This window comes from Sphaeramia orbicularis, chromosome 18 (assembly GCF_902148855.1).
Source record: "Sphaeramia orbicularis chromosome 18, fSphaOr1.1, whole genome shotgun sequence".
Lineage (NCBI taxonomy): Eukaryota > Metazoa > Chordata > Actinopteri > Kurtiformes > Apogonidae > Sphaeramia > Sphaeramia orbicularis.
In genome coordinates this window covers 1,788,647-1,808,646 of record NC_043974.1, presented here as the reverse complement: position 1 = coordinate 1,808,646, position 20,000 = coordinate 1,788,647, and the positions used below count along the sequence as shown (strand labels likewise).

At 44.5% G+C, this 20,000-nt stretch overlaps 1 protein-coding gene across 1 annotated transcript in view; it reads right to left on the bottom strand.

The window, feature by feature from the left end:
* Nucleotides 1–10,289, bottom strand: part of LOC115438135 (F-box/WD repeat-containing protein 7-like) — an 82,579-nt gene extending 72,290 nt beyond the window's left edge. The window contains exons 1-2 of the mRNA XM_030161545.1: nt 9,976–10,289; nt 3,133–3,215 (exon numbers count right to left, since the gene is read on the bottom strand). Of these exons, the coding sequence (XP_030017405.1) occupies nt 3,133–3,215; nt 9,976–10,014 (122 nt within the window). The 5' untranslated portion in view covers nt 10,015–10,289. The remainder of the gene's footprint in view (nt 1–3,132; nt 3,216–9,975) is intronic.
* Between the last annotated feature and the right edge of the window lie 9,711 nt (nt 10,290–20,000).

Genomic DNA, 20,000 nt, shown 5'->3' with positions numbered 1-20,000 from the left:
TCCTGCAGGTCAGGTTTTGTAAATGTGTGTGTGTGTGTGTTTAGAAGAAAAAAAAAAGTCAGACATTGACTGATTTATTTAGAGAAGATCAACAGCCTTTGTTTTGCTTCTGTTGCAAATTGTTTTTAAAATGGATGGTTTATTTAACAGGTTCAGGAATGGTACACTGGACCCACAGCAGCCCTGTACTCACATCACATGACAGAGGCTCTGGTCACATGACAGAGGCTCTGGTCACATGACAGGAGGCTCTGGTCACATGACAGAGGCTCTGGTCACATGACAGAGGCTCTGGTCACATGACAGGAGGCTCTGGTCACATGACAGGAGGCTCTGGTCACATAACAGAGGCTCTGGTCACATGACAGAGGCTCTGGTCACATGACAGGAGGCTCTGGTCACATGACAGAGGCTCTGGTCACATGACAGAGGCTCTGGTCACATGACAGGAGGCTCTGGTCACATGACAGAGGCTCTGGTCACATGACAGAGGCTCTGGTCACATGACAGAGGCTCTGGTCACATGATAGGAGGCTCTGGTCACATGACAGGAGGCTCTGGTCACATGACAGAGGCTCTGGTCACATGACAGGAGGCTCTGGTCACATGACAGAGGCTCTGGTCACATGACAGAGGCTCTGGTCACATGACAGAGGCTCTGGTCACATGATAGGAGGCTCTGGTCACATGACAGGAGGCTCTGGTCACATGACAGAGGCTCTGGTCACATGACAGGAGGCTCTGGTCACATAACAGAGGCTCTGGTCACATGACAGAGGCTCTGGTCACATGATAGGAGGCTCTGGTCACATGACAGGAGGCTCTGGTCACATGACAGGAGGCTCTGGTCACATGACAGAGGCCCTGGTCACATGACAGGAGGCTCTGGTCACATGACAGAGGCTCTGGTCACATGATAGGAGGCTCTGGTCACATGACAGAGGCTCTGGTCACATGACAGAGGCTCTGGTCACATGACAGGAGGCTCTGGTCACATGACAGAGGCTCTGGTCACATGACAGAGGCTCTGGTCACATGACAGAGGCTCTGGTCACATGATAGGAGGCTCTGGTCACATGACAGGAGGCTCTGGTCACATGACAGGAGGCTCTGGTCACATAACAGAGGCTCTGGTCACATGACAGAGGCTCTGGTCACATGATAGGAGGCTCTGGTCACATGACAGGAGGCTCTGGTCACATGACAGGAGGCTCTGGTCACATAACAGAGGCTCTGGTCACATGACAGGAGGCTCTGGTCACATAACAGAGGCTCTGGTCACATGACAGAGGCTCTGGTCACATGATAGGAGGCTCTGGTCACATGATAGGAGGCTCTGGTCACATGACAGAGGCTCTGGTCACATGACAGGAGGCTCTGGTCACATGACAGAGGCTCTGGTCACATGATAGGAGGCTCTGGTCACATAACAGAGGCTCTGGTCACATGACAGAGGCTCTGGTCACATGACAGAGGCTCTGGTCACATGACAGGATGCTCTGGTCACATGATAGGAGGCTCTGGTCACATAACAGAGGCTCTGGTCACATGACAGGAGGCTCTGGTCACATGACAGAGGCTCTGGTCACATAACAGAGGCTCTGGTCACATGACGGGAGGCTCTGGTCACATGACGGGAGGCTCTGGTCAAGGCTCTGGTCTATTTAATTTTTTTTTTTTTTCCCACACAGACCCTGTTAGTTTTTCTATATTTTTAGATGTCCTTGTGGACATGTAATAAAACATCACAGTTTGCTAAACTTTGATGTGTTCTTTTTTTTTTTTTGGGGGGGGGGGGGCTTAAGGGGGTTCTCACCCAGGGCGTCATTCAAGCTAGAACCACCACTGTCCAAAACTATTTGACCCTTGGCCCACACATCCACACACCATCTACAGTTCATGGATGATTCACTTCACTTTTGCCGAATGGATGGGTTTAGCCAAAATTAGGTGGTGACAAGGTACGAGAAGTACATATTGATAATGATCACAGCTTGGAGCAGACCTGCACCAGACCTGCACCTGACCTGCACCAGACCTGCACCAGACCTGCACCAGACCTGCACCCTTTGTTTGGCCGTGGTTTTCAGACATTAACTGTGCGAAGCCCAGATGCACGGCTCACTGCCTAATGCACTGCACTGTTTATGTCCTCCTCCAGGAGGCACTGTCATCCCTCTGCTTTGATTGTTTGTGTGTTTGTTTGTGTGTTTGTTTGTTTGTTTGTTAGTTATCAACTTTAGGGGAAAACTATTCCACCCATCTTTACTCAACTGTCCCCACAGATAGGCCTAGGCCAGGGCTCGGCAAGCTTTACAACCTAAAGAACCATTTTGGACGCAAAAAAGAAGACATAAATGTAAACTCCTGTATGTTCGACCATGAGGAGGCTGTTCAGCAGTTACCCATCTGTCAGTAGTGTGGGATTCAACTTTGCCTTTCCTTTAAAATAATGGAAAATTTGGTGCATTTATGAGATGATACCACTACAACAAAGAAAACATTCAAGCTTTTGACTGTCTTCAATGTAACATTGTTGGATAAAAACCTCCATTTTCATGCTAATAGCCTTACTTTGAAACAGACAAACTATGACACATCCATAGACATCTGTTCTATGACAGAAGTCCTGGTTTTTGCTGTTCACAAAAAAATAAATAAATAAAAACAAACTACAGAAACCCTGTACTGAAGACCTATAGTTCAAATCGTTTAATTTAATCAAACTATAACTATTAAAATTTAAAACCTATAAAAATCTGTGACCATGTTTGACCACAGTTTTCCTGCTGTATGGAACAGTCTGGAAACTGTGGAATGTGAACAGAGTGGACCCACACATGTGCAGCGTTCAGGGGGAAGGAGGAGCTCTGACTTCAGGCTGTCCAGGATGTTCTTACACCATGCTAACAACACTTTGTGTCTGAACTTCCCAGTGCCATCACTGTTCCTACAACAGACCACTATTCCCATAATTCATCCCTGTAGGACTGTCATTATTTAACAGGAGCAGTTCCTGTTCTTTTAGATTACACACTACAGTTACACTGTAATAGTGCACCACAGTTACTAAACAAAGGGAACTGTATGTTTTTGCCTCAGTTTTTAAAAGTCCTCTTGTTTGTTCGTTACCTGAGGTATCCGTTGCCTTTGCAGTGTTTCTTCCCTGAAGGAAACGTTCGTCCATCTGGACCATGGTCCAACTTCCTCTTCATCTGAGGAACATTCAACAGAAAACAGAAAAAAACAAAGTGAGAAAAGCTCTGTTACTGTCAGAGGCACATGTTGGTTCCTTTGTTTGGACTGAACTCCAATCCTGTTCTGATGTTAGCTGTGAACTGATAGAATCTGAACATTTGAACAGGATCTGAAACTGGAATGTCTGGAAAACACAGTTTCAGTTTGAACACACTTTGAACATTTGCTGATAGAACATTAGATCCTGTTGGATCAAATACAAATGTGTTTAGGATTTGGGCAGATTTAGGATGGAATTCAATCGTCATATATCGTGATACGTCGTATTGTGATCCTAGTATTGTGGTTTGAATCATATCACCACATTCTTGCCGATACACAGTCCTAACAGAGACACTGTGAACACCTATGCATTTAAGGACCCTGAATGCATCACAGAGACACTGTGAACACCTATGCATTTAAGGACCCTGAATGCATCACAGAGACACTGTGAACACCTGTGCTTTTAAGGACCCTGAATGCATCACAGAGACACTGTGAACACCTGTGCTTTTAAGGACCCTGAATGCATCACAGAGACACTGTGAACACCTGTGCTTTTAAGGACCCTGAATGCATCACAGAGACACTGTGAACACCTGTGCTTTTAAGGACCCTGAATGCATCACAGAGACACTGTGAACACCTATGCATTTAAGGACCCTGAATGCATCACAGAGACACTGTGAACACCTGTGCTTTTAAGGACCCTGAATGCATCACAGAGACACTGTGAACACCTGTGCTTTTAAGGACCCTGAATGCATCACAGAGACACTGTGAACACCTGTGCTTTTAAGGACCCTGAATGCATCACAGAGACACTGTGAACACCTGTGCTTTTAAGGACCCTGAATGCATCACAGAGACACTGTGAACACCTATGCATTTAAGGACCCTGAATGCATCACAGAGACACTGTGAACACCTATGCTTCTCAGGACCCTGAATGCATCACAGAGCCTTCTGTCCTCTTTCTGTTCATGTGTGTGAATGAACGCAGGAATGCAGAAAATCAGAGGAATGTGTCCGGTGCAGCTCTGGTCTAAAATAGAGCAGCACACACACACTAACAGGCTGCAGGAACACACACACACATACACACACACACACACACACACACACTCAGTCTGTGCATGTGTCCGTTTCCCTTCAGGCTTCTTCTTCTTTCTTCTTCTTCTTCTTCTTCAGAACCTGTGTGTTCTGTGAATGCTTCTGTATTCAGACTCTCAGCTGTTATTGAAGGAAGAAAACACACATTCAAACCCCTCTGACATTCAGATTATATTCAATTAGTAGAAGTTGAGTCCTGGAGCAAAATTACCCGATTCATTCTACCATTAAAGGAATGTCATTCCTTTAAAAAAAAAAAACAACCCACAGCTCATTGGTGTTAATGTCATATGTACGTGAACCCCATTAGAAGTTCCCATCAGCTGTTCCACAGACTGAAGCCGGTCCAGTCGTCTTCAACTGGAGGGTCTGCCTCTAACCCACAGATCTGCCTCCAACACGTTTACATGTTCTGCACAGCGTACAGGGGACATTTGGACACACTTTGTCTTTTATTTTTAGCTTTAGTGGAGCAAGTTTGTTGTAGAATTATGACAAAAGTCAGTGAAAAAAGACAAATCACGAGGCAAATGGGAAAAAAATACTAAATGAAGTGACGTACTCAGGTTCCACACACACTGATGTGAAGGAATGTAGAATAAGCACCACTTCAAATATGTCAGCTCACATGTGTTCACAGCTCTTCTGTGTGTGTGTGTTCATATTAAATCAGTCTCAGTGAATCCAAAGGAACTTTGTGTTGGTAAATGACAGTTGTTCAAATGGACAGGATTTCAGTTCTGTTCAACATGTTGATGCTCATATGAACTATGTTTTCAGCTCCAAAATGAACCATTTCAGCACAATTAATGCTATATTTTCATGTCACAAATGGACAAGTTCTATTTGAACTGAACTGAGCTGAAAAACAAATCTTCTCTTCTTTTGGATTCCCCAGTTTTTCTTCCCAGATTCTCTCCTCCATATCACATGTTTTATTTGTACAGGTTCAATCTGGAGTATGGTGCTGATCCATCCTGCTTCTGTTCCACCAATACATACATGAAGAATGGCACACAGCACTGTTTACATCAACACTTTTACAATAAGAAGCATTTTTAGACACAAAGAACAATTCTAGATTGTTCTTTCCTCTTTAGTCTGATGCTAAACTATCCAATAAATAATAGTGCTCCTAGTTTTTGCACAGGGATCATTAGTGTAAACGCTGACATGGCTGCAGAGCATCAGTATGATGGGATCCACAACAACCATGTCACATCCGTCCACTGACACATTTAGTGTTTTTGTGTCAGCTGGGATTGTTTTAGATCCACAATACCAACATTTAGGAAGAAGAGCACAATTAGCAATAGGAAGTCTAGAAGTTTATTCCTAATAAAGTACTGGGACTGACCAGAGCATCATGGGTAATGTCACGTCCGTCCACCAGCAAAAGTTTTCACATCCACGTGCTATTCCAAATCCAATATTTATGAAAATAGAGCTTCCACTGTCAGAGAATATCAGTAGTCTGTGCACAAATGGATTAGCATTATTTACACACACTTCTATGACTTTAGGACAACTGTTCTGGACACAAGTGGACACTCATTTGACCCCCGAAGGACATTTTAGCCAGAATAAAACCATTTCAACACATTTCATCGATTTTCCCTGGTGTACACAAACATCCAGAGCTCTTTGGGATTTAGTGCCCTGCTTAATAATACAACAGAAGGGAGTCAAACCCTCACCCACCTGAGATCTGGTTCACATATACTGAACATTTTCACTATTAGACACCACAGGACTCTGTTTACAGCATACAGCCACTTTCATCTGCTGAATTCAACTCATAATCTGACATTAATTCTATTTTTTTTTTGTTTGTTAGATGCCACAGGCTTTTAATAGCAGATGTCATCGGTGTGCATTTCATTAAACCAAAAACCAAAAACTTCACCCCAGGGGAGAACACCAAAAACAAAAGGCAGTTTTCAAAGTCAAACACATGTGTATTTTACAGTTAAACCACTGAAACGCTTTAATATGAGCTCCAGCTGATGGTTTCCTCTGCAGTAAATACAGACATGTGTGTTCCAGACATTAAACTGGAACTGTACTGGAGTTAGTATTCAGATTCTGGGGCTGTGGCATCAACTGAACACCATCATACAGACATACGAGAATAGTTTATATTCAGATTCTGGGGCTGTTTCATCAACTGAACACCATCATACAGACATACGAGAATAGTTTATATTCAGATTCTGGGGCTGTGGCATCAACTGAACACCATCATACAGACATACGAGAATAGTTTATATTCAGATTCTGGGGCTGTTTCATCAACTGAACACCATCACACGGACATACGAGAATCAACAGTCCACATATTGTGAGCTCACACTTCAGCACAGATCTGACATCACTGAATGGATCTAATCTGTTCTTCCTTCTGTGGAGGCCACCAGCAGTTACTGGGTTAAGCCTGAATAATCCTGGGATATTAACACTTGTTTTTAATATATTATGTTGTTGTATGTTGTCACTTTTATATGTTTACACTGTAAAAAAAAAAAAAACAACTCTCTGGTATATATGGTAATTTTCCATAAATAAAATACAGTTTTTTGCCCTAACTTCACATGAGATTTTGCATATTTTTTTGGACATTTTAATGTTGAATAAAAAATATTTACATGTATTAAAACAATCCAATTCCCTATAAATATATATATAAATAATTTTCAGTCAGACTCAGTTGTCCAACCCACTGATAAAAACTGTATTTGGACAGTTTATCAGTGCTTATACATGTTATACATTCACAAAAATACATTTATTCAACAGTTTTGTTGTGAAACGTCCTGTAATTACACAAGATATTTGTCAATTAACAAACAAGTCTGGTTCAACTGACAGAACTAATACTTCTGTTACTGTTAACTGTCAGTAATTTTATCTGGTTTTATTTATTTATTTATTTATTTTTTACAGTATTAAACTTTAAATTAACAGTTTAATCTCGTAAATAGAAAATAAATATTTGTGAAACTACAATGCATTTCCAAATGTATTTTAACTATTTTTCTGTGTAAAAAGAAAAAAATTATTTTAAAAAATGTACATTTTATAGTTCTTCACAGTTCCAGTTTTTTCCTGTTCTTTTCCATTTGACATGTAAAATCACAGTCTGTTTGTGTCATTTCATTGATATTTTGCTGTATCTGAAAAATACAGGAAAAATCTGTCAAATAAACAGTGAAAATTCTGCTCAATTACAGATTTTTTTTTAGAGTGTGTATATATATATATATATATATATATATATATATAAGTGATATCTGTTTTCAGTTGGTTTTCATCCTTATTCTTGTGTGCAGGTGTAGTGACGGCTCTTAAACAGTGGATATTTAGTTAAGGTTAACCAGTATTAAAGGTGTCGTATGTAGGATTGTGGTCCAAACTGGTTCTGCAGTCACATTCCAAATACTGTAGAGGTGGTATCCTCTGCCCCCCCCCCCCAGACTAGGGGTTGACAGATTCAACATGAGCGTCTACTACTAGTGTTTCCACTACTCCTGTCCACCACACCACAAATGTATCCATAAAAGTCCTCCCCAGACTGATTCTCCGTCGGTCTAATATAGAACAGACAAACGTCCTGAACACTCAAATGAACGTTTGTGAAGGTTCAGGAGATAGACAAAAGGAAATGAGCCTGAAGTTTCACCTGAACTTCTGCCAGGTACAAGTGGCACAGATCACTACTGGGACTCCCCCAACAGGACCATAAGAAACCAGACCAGCCCTGACCCCCCAGCTGCAGCCCAGTGGAACTGCCAACCTGGATGAACAAAGGTACTGACTCTGTGATTGGCAGACAGGTGATGGGCGGAGCCTCAGACCAAAACACACAGTGACATCATAACCCTCATTTGGGGGCGGACACTGAGCTTTAACTGTGAGTCTACTGTCAGTGAGCTCAGGACTGAAGTGAACCTTCATGTCTGTGACGGTCTGGACCATTTCAGAATTAGAACAGAATTCACACAGACTGCACCTTTAAGTGACCGTATCTGTGTTCTAAGAGGACTAACCCTCTAAAGTGCTGACTGTCAGCTGACTTAAACGCATATTTACACCTTATTCTGTTTTCAGAATCTGTAGTAAAGCCTTTTTAAATCTGCGTCTTTAAATGTCTGCTCATTCAGACTCATTTTGCTCATTTGTGTTTTAGTTTCCAGACTTAAACCCTTCGCTTCAGGCTGATTTAAATGCATTTGTAGGTTCAGTTCATTCCTTATTTCAGTTTTGTACAGGTGTAATAATGTTTGGACATCTCACACACTCCAGTTCAGGTGGATTTTCATACAGGTCTCTGTTGTGGTCTATAAATGAGGCCTTAGACATTTGGATTATTTCTGTTTTTCTACAGGTATAAGAATTTTTTGACACCTTATTCCACAGGTGTCAAACGTACGTACCGGGGCCCAAACCCGGCCCACCAAAGGGTCCAGTCCGGCCCTGTAGGATGAATTTATGAAATGCAAAAATTACACTGAAGATATGAACAGTCAGTCCTTTCACTTTAGGGCCCATATAAAGCCCTACTTTAGTCTGAAATGGGTCAGATCAGTCAAATACTGTCAAAATAACCTGCAAATTATGACAATCCCAAATGTTTCCTCTGTTTTAGTGTAAAAAAAAAAAGAAAAGGAAATTACATGAAAATGTGTAAATTTACAAACTAGCCTTTCACAAAAAATATGAAAAACTAGAAATGTCCTCAGAGAAGTAAGTGCAATCTGACTCATATTCTGACAGTCACTAAAATATTTTGTGTATTTGCAGATCCACTGAGATCTGTACGTTTTAAAGCAGAGGCAGGATAGAGTTAAAACTGCACTTATTTGTCTGAATAAATGTCAGTTTTTTCATGGTCGTTCATGTTATTCATATGTTTAAAAGGACAGTTTATAAATGTAAACGTTTCCATCATGTAATTTTACTTTTTAAAATATAAAACACATTGAAATGTTTGGAGTGTGCATTGTCTCTCTATTATTGTGTTCTTCTTTGACTGGTTGGGCCCACTGCAGATCAGGTTAGGAGGATGTGGAAGTGGACCAACAGCAGTTTAACGGTCCTGTCTGCAGTTCAGCTGGACTTCCACTCACTTATCTGCTGTGGTCTTCTCTGTTTGGATGCTGTGTGTTTGGTCCAGGTGTAGTCCTGCCTTTCACCTTCACACCTGTCCATGGAGGCTGGACTGTGTGTACTGGAGTGCATGTGAACATGTGGAAGCCTTCAGCTGATCCTCCACCTGAGGGTCCAGCCTTCACTGCTCTGGTCTACTGCTGTCACATTAGCACGAACACATTAGCACGAACACATTAGCACGAACACATGCACATTCCTGATCAATAATCACAGCACACACACACACACACACACACACACACACACACCCATGGGGGGGTGGGGGGGGCACCTGTGCGGAAGGACTACAGGAGCGCAGGTTCCGCAGTGCTCCGCACAAACACGCACGCATGCGCACGTACGCACGCGCCACCAGGCATTCCGCTGTCAGAGAAACGCCTCGTCATGCCGGTGCACGAGCCTGACCCCCCCCCCCGCCGGATGCCAGCCCATCTGAACCGAACCGGTACTCACTTTGTAGAAGATGAGCTTCAGGGTGCCGTAGAAGCCCATGGCGGAAACAGAACCGGAACCGAACTGACAGCAGAAACCGAACTGACAATCCGATCTGATCCAGCCCACAAATATGTCCCACTGCAGCAGACCCCACTGTCCAACAGAAGGCCGGTCACCTGTCCATGAGGGGGGGCGGTCCGGTTAGCAGTCCACGAGTGGGTGGTGGTGCAGTGGAATGTGTGTGTGTGTGCGTGTGTGTGCGTGTGTGTGTGTGTGTGTGAGCTGAGGGCAGATCAGCTGCAGATGAACAACACCGACTGAAACACACTGACACACTGACGAGCTCCTCTCCCTCTCTCTCTCCCTCTCTCTCTCTCTCTCTCTCTCTCTCTCTCTCTGCTCTGACTCGGTGTCTCTCCACCTCCAGGAGAAACACGCCAGGACATGCCTCTGCGTAGACAGAGGGGTGGAGCTACGAGGGGAGGAGTGTGTGTGCGCGTGTATATGTATGTGTGTGTGTGTGTGTGTGTGTATGTATGTGTGTATGTATGTGTGTGTATGTATGTGTGTATGTGTGTGTATATGTATGTGTGTGTGTATGTATGTGTGTATGTGTGTGTATGTGTGTGTATATGTATGTGTGTATATGTATGTGTATATATGTATGTGTGTGTATGTATGTGTGTATATGTTTATGTGTGTATGTGTGTGTGTGTGTATATGTGTATATATGTATGTGTGTGTATGTATGTGTGTATATGTTTATGTGTGTATGTGTGTGTGTGTGTATATGTTTATGTGTGTATGTGTGTGTATGTATGTGTGTATATGTTTATGTGTGTATGTGTGTGTTTGATGTGAAATAATAATATTCCATTATGTCTGTAAATAATGACAACTACAAATGTTTGTCTTTGTTTTGGTGCAAAAATCCCATTAAATTGTGAAACTCTTTCCATTTCCAAACTCTCCTGTACCAATAAAATGTGACTAACCTGAACAAATGTGCCCAACCTGAAATGTCTGTATTAAATTCAGTCCAGTTTGAACTCTTTTCTTCCTGTTCCTCAGTGTTTAGTGTCTTTGCAGATCTGATCCAGAATGCACATGGACTAATGAGAAGTGGAGGAAGAAGACTGAGAACATTACGCTGGTTCTCCTGTAGAAATGTCAGTGTTTTCAGGTCCTTCATGTGTTTGGTTTGGACAGTTTATAACAGTCAGTACTGTCACCATCACCAGTGTCTGCTCCTGTTGGCTTCTGTGGGTTTCTGTAAACTGGCCTCAGTCTGGTTTGGACCAGCTCTATATATAAAGAGTCATGAGAGAACTTTTGTTGTGATCTGGTGCTATAGAAATAACATTTGATTGGTTTGATTGGTTTGATTGGTGTCCCCCTGCAAGTCGCTTTAGAAAAAAGCGTCTGCCAAATGCACAAATGTAAGTGGAAATAGAATTTAATGGTGTTTTTTTCACTCAAACACAGACCTAAATGTGCAGTTGTCATTCTCTCTGGGTTCTTCTGTTCTTCTTTTCCTGGTTGGGTCCACTGCAGGTCAGGTCAGACTGACTGTGAAGCTGACAGAACAGGAGTTTAGAACCCTGGTGTACAGCCAGGAGTTCAGTTGATCCTTTACACACAGACGCTCTCATACTGTAGTCCACAGAACTGACGACTCATCTGACAGTACTGTGTACACTGTAAAAAAAATCTGTCATTGAACTGAATTTTCACTGTTTATTTGACAGATTTTTCTGTATTTTTCAGATCCAAGAAAATATCAATGAAATGACACAAACAGACTGATTTTACATGTCAAATGGAAAAGAACAGGAAAAAACTGGAACTGTGAAGAACCAGAAAATTTACATTTTCTTTTTAAAGAATTTTTTTCTTTTTTCACAGAAAAATACAGTTCAAATACATTTGGAAATGCACTGTAGTTTCACACATATTTCTTTTCTATTCATGAGATTAAATTGTTAATTTAAAGTTTAATACTGTAAAAAAAATAAATGAAATAAAACCAGATAAAATTCCTGACAGTTAACGGTAACAGAAGTATTAGTTCTGTCAGTTGAACCAGACTTGTTTGTTCATTGACAAATATCTTGTGTAATTACAGGAGGTGTCACAACAAAACTGTTGAATAAATGTATTTTTGTGAATGTATAACATGTATAAGCACTGACAAACTGTCCAAATACAGTTTTTATCAGTGGATTGGACAACTGAGTCTCACTGAAAATTATTTATATATATATATTTATAGGGAATTGGATTGTTTTAATACATGTAAATATTCTTTATCAAACATTAAAAAGTCAAAAAATATGCAAAATCTCATGTAAAGTTAGGGCAAAAAACTGTATTTTTTTTTTTTTTTTTTTTTACAGTGTACAAGGTCATGGATTTCTACTCCAAATGCAGACTTTCCATGTGTGCATCCAAACAGACTGGAGTAAAAGTCCTGTACATACTGACCTGTGGTCCTACAGGGGTCTGCAGGGGGTCACAGCGTTCTCACAGATGATTGACCTGAGGGTCGACACACTCAAACACACACACACACACGCACACACACACACACATCAGGAGGGCTCATTTCAGAGGTCAAAGGTCGAACCCAGAGCCTTCTCAGACTAAACCCTTCCACACCTCCGTGTCCTTCACCTGTTCACACTCTTCTTCTCTTTCTGCCTTTTTTCCTCTTTTCCACACATTTGTTTTCTGAATGGATCTGTTCATCTGAGTCTGCTGCACATGCATCAACTGGACATGGACGCCCATGGAAAACACAGGTGGCAAACAGGAGGCCCAGGGGCCCACCAAAGGGTCCGGTCTGGTCCACCAAAGGGTCCAGTCTGACCCACCAAAGGGTCCGGTCTGGTCCACCAAAGGGTCCGGTCTGACCCACCAAAGGGTCCGGTCTGACCCACCAAAGGGTCCGGTCTGGTCCACCAAAGGGTCCAGTCTGACCTACCAAAGGGTCCAGTCTGACCCACCAAAGGGTCCAGTCTGACCCACTAAAGGGACCAGTCTGACCCACTAAAGGGTCCAGTCTGACCCACCAAAGGGTCCAGTCTGACCCACTAAAGGGTCCAGTCTGACCCACCAAAGGGTCCAATCTGGTCCACTAAAGGGTCCAGTCTGACCCACCAAAGGGTCCAATCTGACCCACTAAAGGGTCTAATCTGACCCACCAAAGGGTCCAGTCTGACCCACTAAAGGGTCCAGTCTGACCCCACAGATGCATTTACAAAGTGCACAGTTTCCCCTGCAGATCTGACCAGTCAAGGACATGGAACTGGAAAATAACTCCAGAATAACCCAGAAATAATGACTGCACATTCTTCTGTAATGTGAAAAAATGACATTATTCCTGTAAAGAATGGAAACACCAATTTGTTCTCTTTGATTTATTGCAAGGAACATTAAATTCTGATCTCCTTTAACAATAAAATATCAATAAATGGAACAAATCTGAACAACCTGAAATGTCCACAGAGAAGTCAGTGTCATTTGAACAGACGTTCAGTGTCTTTGTAGATCTGAGCTGGAATGCACACATATGAATCATAAGTTGAGGCAGAATATTGATAAAATTGTGCTTATTTTAAATTCAGAAATTTCTGTTTGTTTTTTTTTTTTAATTATTCACATCTTTTTTGTTTTGGATAGTTTGTAAAATGTAAACATTTTCATAATTTAAGTTATTTAAGTTGTTTTTTGCACTGAAACATTTGGAGTTGTCATTATTTGTAGGTTTTTATGCTTTTATTTGAAGGGTTTGGCCCACTTGAGATCGAATTGGGCTGAATGTGGAACCTGAACTAAACTGAGTTTGACAGCCCTGATGTAAAGTATGTACGTTCAGCAACATGTTCAACCACCTGGAGATTAGGGATGGAACCATTACCGGTAGAACCATAAACGGCAGTAAAATCACAGACGGTTAGTATTAGCGTTTAAATTCTAATTCTCATGATAACTGTGTTTGATTAACGTACTTTTAGGAGAAATCCCTCTGTACAGATCTGCTTTAAAGGTCCCGTATTATGCTATTTTTCAGTCACGTCATATAGGTCTCAGAAGCCCAAAAACATAGTATTTAAATTTGTTCGCCCCAAAATCATCCTTTTTTCGGAGTTTCAGCGGTGGAAACAGTCCCTCTCCCCAGCCCTCCTCAGAACAGGCTGTTTCTGGGCCTGCTTCCGGGTATGCAAATGAACGCATCTGTCCACGCCCACTCCCCCTCCCCTCTCTGGGAGAGGACGCGGCTTCCGCTAGCGGTACTACGCGCTAATGTTGAGTGTGAAGCCATGGCTCTCTTGTCTACAATACACATGTCTCAGACAGAACGTCTTTCCAAACACTGGCTTTCTTTGCCTTGAGGCGTGATTGAGCCCTGACGGAAAACAGCGGTGTTGTGTCGGGTTCGTGGACCTGACACGGAAAGACGCCTGCCGCCACTAATGCAGGCAGCTGCTAACAAGCCTGATGCTAACTGTACTGATGCTAACCACAAAAGGCCCGTGTTCACAGTAGTTCTGTTGAATGTCTCTTGATATTATCAGCTCTTGCATGTTAACGGGGACGCAAACGTTAGCAGCAGTAACCGAGCTATGTTAGCTGCCATGCTAACGTTAGACGTACACATCAACACCCACCAGCTTATCCGTAATGTAGGGTTATGCAGTAAAGATACAAACAAATGATCAGAACTTCCATCTCCCACACTTGGACTTGGGTCACGAAGCGTTGGTACTGCGTCCTTCTTGGTTCGGAGTCTTTGTGCTAAGCCGCAGCTGTATGGGCCCATGTTAAAAAAACACTCGTCCGTGAAATGCCGGGCACACACATGCAAGCGTTTGGGAATGTTGTTTGGTCCATGAGCATCACAGATAGAATCCAGACACTTTTTACGGAGAGGCTCGGAAGTGGGGAGCAAAACTAAACTATGGTGTTGGTGTGTGCAGCCAACAACACCACAACTTGCGTGTCTCGCCTTCGCCATGTTTGTTGTCCAAGAGCTACTTTGCCAGGGCGGGGCTCGCTTTGCCAGGGTGGGGGCACAGTCAGGGGGAGGAGTTAAATCCGCTTATGTCGTCATAAACGGACCCAACTCAAACTGGGCCGTTTGAGCATTTTCACAACATGTGCTGTAGCAAGGCAGGAGGAAACAGACAGTTTTCACATTCCAACCTCATAATGAGGAACTGCAACACACACTACTGTAAGAAAACTGTCACAAAGTGACATGTGCAGAATACGGGACCTTTAATGTCAAATATTTGAGTAGAGTTTGAATTTATTACAATTTTAATTTTCTGTCCCTAATATTTGAACCAATATTCATTTTTAAAGTCTGTGAAAAGGTTCGTTAAACATCTGTGTGTTATTTATGCAATAAATTATATGCATTTTTCAAATCAGATTTTATATATTTTTGTGTGTTTTCTTTCCTTTTGTGTTTTTATAGTAGGTTAAAGTGAAAAAATAACAGACAGATGATGTAGATGAAGTTGTGCTGAAAAAACAGATCCACACATGGGTATAGTAAACATTTGTTTCTATAGTATATAAAGGCCAAATCAAAAGGACTGAAAAACAGACAGAATAGACTCAGACCACTAAGGGTTAATATGGGAATGTTTCTGACACAGAAGGGACACTGGGACTGTTATTTTGTTGTTGTTGTTTTTTTTTTTTTAAATCCAACTCGGTTAAATTCTTTCAGTGTGTGTATCAGTACTTTTTGAACATTTTGAACACAGTTTCAATAATACTGCGATAATAATAATGATAACTGTGATAGTTTTGGACACAATAACCCTGATAGTAAATGTTCATCTGGTTCCATCCCTACTGGACATATGGAGGCTCCAGTGGATCCCAGTGGATCCCAGTGGATCACATATTCACACATCTGAGAACATAAACTCAGACAAACACAAACACCTGTAGAGTCTAAATACAGTCCAACAGATCAGCCAATCAGATGTGAGCGCTGCCTCCAGCCTGTACTTCCTGTTCCATGTTTACGTTTAAGTCCTGTTCAGACCAACAGTGTAAGTGCATCGCATTCAGACGGGCTGGAAACAGCACACACACAGTTTACAGTGTGTGTGTGTGTGTGTGTGTGTGCGTGTGTGTGTGTGTGTGTGTGTGTGTGTGTGTAGTGAACAGCTACATTATCCTACCAGTGTGTGCAGCATCCATACATCCACAGTGCAGATGACAGAACACTGGGACAGGTGGATGTTCATCAGGTGGATGTTCAGCAGGTGGATGTTCAGCAGGTGGATGTTCAGCAGGTGGATGTTCAGCAGGTGGATGTTCAGTAGGTGGATGTTCATCAGGTGGATGGTCAGTAGGTGGATGTTCATCAGGTGGATGTTCATCAGGTGGATGTTCAGCAGGTGGATGTTCAGTAGGTGGATGTTCATCAGGTGGATGTTCAGTAGGTGGATGTTCAGCAGGTGGATGTTCAGTAGGTGGATGTTCAGTAGGTGGATGTTCATCAGGTGGATGTTCAGCAGGTGGATGGTCAGTAGGTGGATGTTCATCAGGTGGATGTTCAGTAGGTGGATGTTCAGCAGGTGGATGTTCATCAGGTGGATGTTCAGTAGGTGGATGTTCAGCAGGTGGATGTTCATCAGGTGGATGTTCAGCAGGTGGATGGTCAGTAGGTGGATGTTCATCAGGTGGATGTTCAGTAGGTGGATGTTCAGCAGGTGGATGTTCAGCAGGTGGATGGTCAGTAGGTGGATGTTCATCAGGTGGATGTTCATCAGGTGGATGTTCAGTAGGTGGATGTTCAGTAGGTGGATGTTCAGCAGGTGGATGTTCATCAGGTGGATGTTCAGCAGGTGGATGTTCAGTAGGTGGATGTTCATCAGGTGGATGTTCATCAGGTGGATGTTCAGTAGGTGGATGTTCAGTAGGTGGATGTTCATCAGGTGGATGGTCAGTAGGTGGATGTTCATCAGGTGGATGTTCAGCAGGTGGATGTTCATCAGGTGGATGTTCCGTCTGTGTCAGTGTGCACCACAGGGCTGCACAATTAAGTGTTAAAAGATCACGATCTTCATTCACACATGTATGTGATCTCATTTCTAAACACAGATGATTCTTAAGCATTTTATTTCATTGGCTGTATTACAAACAAACGCCCACAAACGCAGAACCGCCTCCACCTCTGCCCTCAACCAATGGTAAAGAGTCTGTAGAACATGTGACCTGCTGCTGTGGGCTGGAGTTGAATGAAAACAGAGTGAATGACAGCAGAGGAACGACTGCAGTAAAGAGGGAGATGGAGGAAAACCACAGAGGGAGGGGCCACAGTCCCCCACCTGACCTGGTATCCAGTGGGAGGGGCCAGAGTCCCCCACCTGACCTGGTGTCCAGTGGGAGGGGCCACAGTCACCCACCTGACCTGGTGTCCAGTGGGAGGGGCCACAGTCCCCCACCTGACCTGGTGTCCAGTGGGAGGGGCCACAGTCACCCACCTGACCTGGTATCCAGTGGGAGGGGCCAGAGTCCCCCACCTGACCTGGTGTCCAGTGGGAGGGGCCACAGTCACCCACCTGACCTGGTATCCAGTGGGAGGGGCCACGGTCACCCACCTGACCTGGTGTCCAGTGGGAGGGGCCACAGTCACCCACCTGACCTGGTGTCCAGTGGGAGGGGCCACAGTCCCCCACCTGACCTGGTGTCCAGTTCAGGTTCACTTTCATCTGTGTTCATCTCATGTTGTTCTTCTTTTCTGTTGTTCAGATCCAAGTGTGTTTTCACTTTCACTTCTCTGACTTCTGCCGTTCTTCTTCTTCTTCTTCTTCTTCTTCTTCTTCTCCTTTTCTTCTCTTTGTCAGTGACGATAACTCGGCCTTTAACCAAGAATCTAAAGTCTCCCCCTCTACAAAACTTTTATATTACAAATATTCCGTTGTGCTGCTGGAAAGTATCTTTCTGCTGCAAACTTTCACAGATCAGCTGACGTCGCTTAGCAACCAGGACCATCAGTGCAGTGTTTCTGCTGCTCAGGTTTGTCCATGCACCACACCAAACATTTCAGACAAAAAACCCATCACCGTCATGTATTATCCATATGTGTAATATGTAATAGACCAGGACCATGAGTGCAGGGAAAAGGAAACGAACAGAAAGTTTCACTTTCACTTCTGTGGGGGCACAGACACACCGCCCGTACCCCCATAGTGTAAGTAAGACTGAAACCGACGCATGTGCAGGTAACCGGCCGACATGCACGAGTGTGCACCCCCCCTCAGCCCAACTGCACATGTGGGGCCGAGCGCCCCCCCCCCCCCCCCCCACACACACACACACTAACCGACACGCATGCATGTGCACCGCCCCCCCATTCCACACAGCCACACCTACAGGTCAGTTCAACAGTAAACAGTGCAGAAGGACTGGACTACAGCAGCCACATGACACACACCAACCACAGATACAAGAACCACTTCCACCGACAGCACTGGAACAAACACCTGGTGAAAAAATCAGCCCAGAGAATCATGATCTCAATTCTAAGCAAAAGAATGGTGACTCACATTTTTACCAGAATAGTGCAGCCCTAGTGCAGCCTTAGTGCAGCCCTAGTGCAGCCTTAGTGCAGCCCTAGTGCAGCCTTAGTGCAGCCCTAGTGTAGCCTTAGTGCAGCCTTAGTGTAGCCCTAGTGCAGCCTTAGTGCAGTCCTAGTGTAGCCCCAGTGAAGCCCTAGTGCAGCCCCAGCGCAGCCCCAGTGCAGCCCTAGTGCAGCCTTAGTGCAGCCTTAGTGTAGCCTTAGTGCAGCCCTAGTGTAGCCTTAGTGCAGCCCTAGTGCAGCCTTAGTGCAGCCCTAGTGCAGCCTTAGTGCAGCCCTAGTGCAGCCTTAGTGCAGCCTTAGTGTAGCCTTAGTGCAGCCCTAGTGTAGCCTTAGTGCAGCCCTAGTGCAGCCTTAGTGCAGCCCTAGTGTAGCCTTAGTGCAGCCCTAGTGTAGCCCCAGTGAAGCCCTAGTGCAGCCCCAGCGCAGCCCCAGTGCAGCCCTAGTGCAGCCTTAGTGCAGCCCTAGTACAGCCCTAGTGTAGCCCTAGTGTAGCCCTAGTGCAGCCCTAGTGTAGCCTTAGTGCAGCCCTAGTGCAGCCTTAGTGCAGCCCTAGTGTAGCCTTAGTGCAGCCCTAGTGTAGCCTTAGTGCAGCCTTAGTGTAGCCCTAGTGCAGCCTTAGTGCAGTCCTAGTGTAGCCCCAGTGAAGCCCTAGTGCAGCCCCAGCGCAGCCCCAGTGCAGCCCTAGTGCAGCCTTAGTGCAGCCCTAGTACAGCCCTAGTGTAGCCCTAGTGTAGCCCTAGTGCAGCCCTAGTACAGCCCTAGTGTAGCCCTAGTGCAGCCCTAGTGTAGCCCTAGTGTAGTCTTAGTGCAGCCCTAGCGCAGCCTTAGCGCAGCCCTAGTGAAGCCCCAGTGCAGCCCCAGCGCAGCCTCAGTGCAGCCCTAGTGCAGCCTTAGTGCAGCCCTAGTGCAGCCCTAGTGTAGCCCTAGCGCAGCCTTAGTGCAGCCCTAGCGCAGCCTTAGCGCAGCCCTAGTGCAGCCTTAGCGCAGCCCTAGATGCGGCCCTAGTGTAGCCCTAGTGCGGCCTTAGTGCAGCCCTAGTGCAGCCCTAGTGCAGTCCTAGTGCAGTCCTAGTGCAGCCCCGGTGCAGCCCCGGTGCAGTCCCAGTGCAGTCCTAGTGCAGCCCTAGTGCAGTCCTAGTGCAGCCCTAGTGCAGTCCTAGTGCAGTCCTAGTGCAGTCCTAGTGCAGCCCGGTGCAGTCCTAGTGCAGCCCTGGTGCAGTCCTAGTGCAGTCCTAGTGCAGCCCCGGTGCAGTCCCACTGCAGTCCTAGTGCAGTCCTAGTGCAGTCCTAGTGCAGCCCTAGTGCAGTCCTAGTGCAGTCCTAGTGCAGTCCTAGTGCAGCCCTAGTGCAGTCCTAGTGCAGCCCCGGTGCAGTCCTAGTGCAGCCCTGGTGCAGTCCTAAGTGCAGTCCTAGTGCAGTCCTAGTGCAGCCCC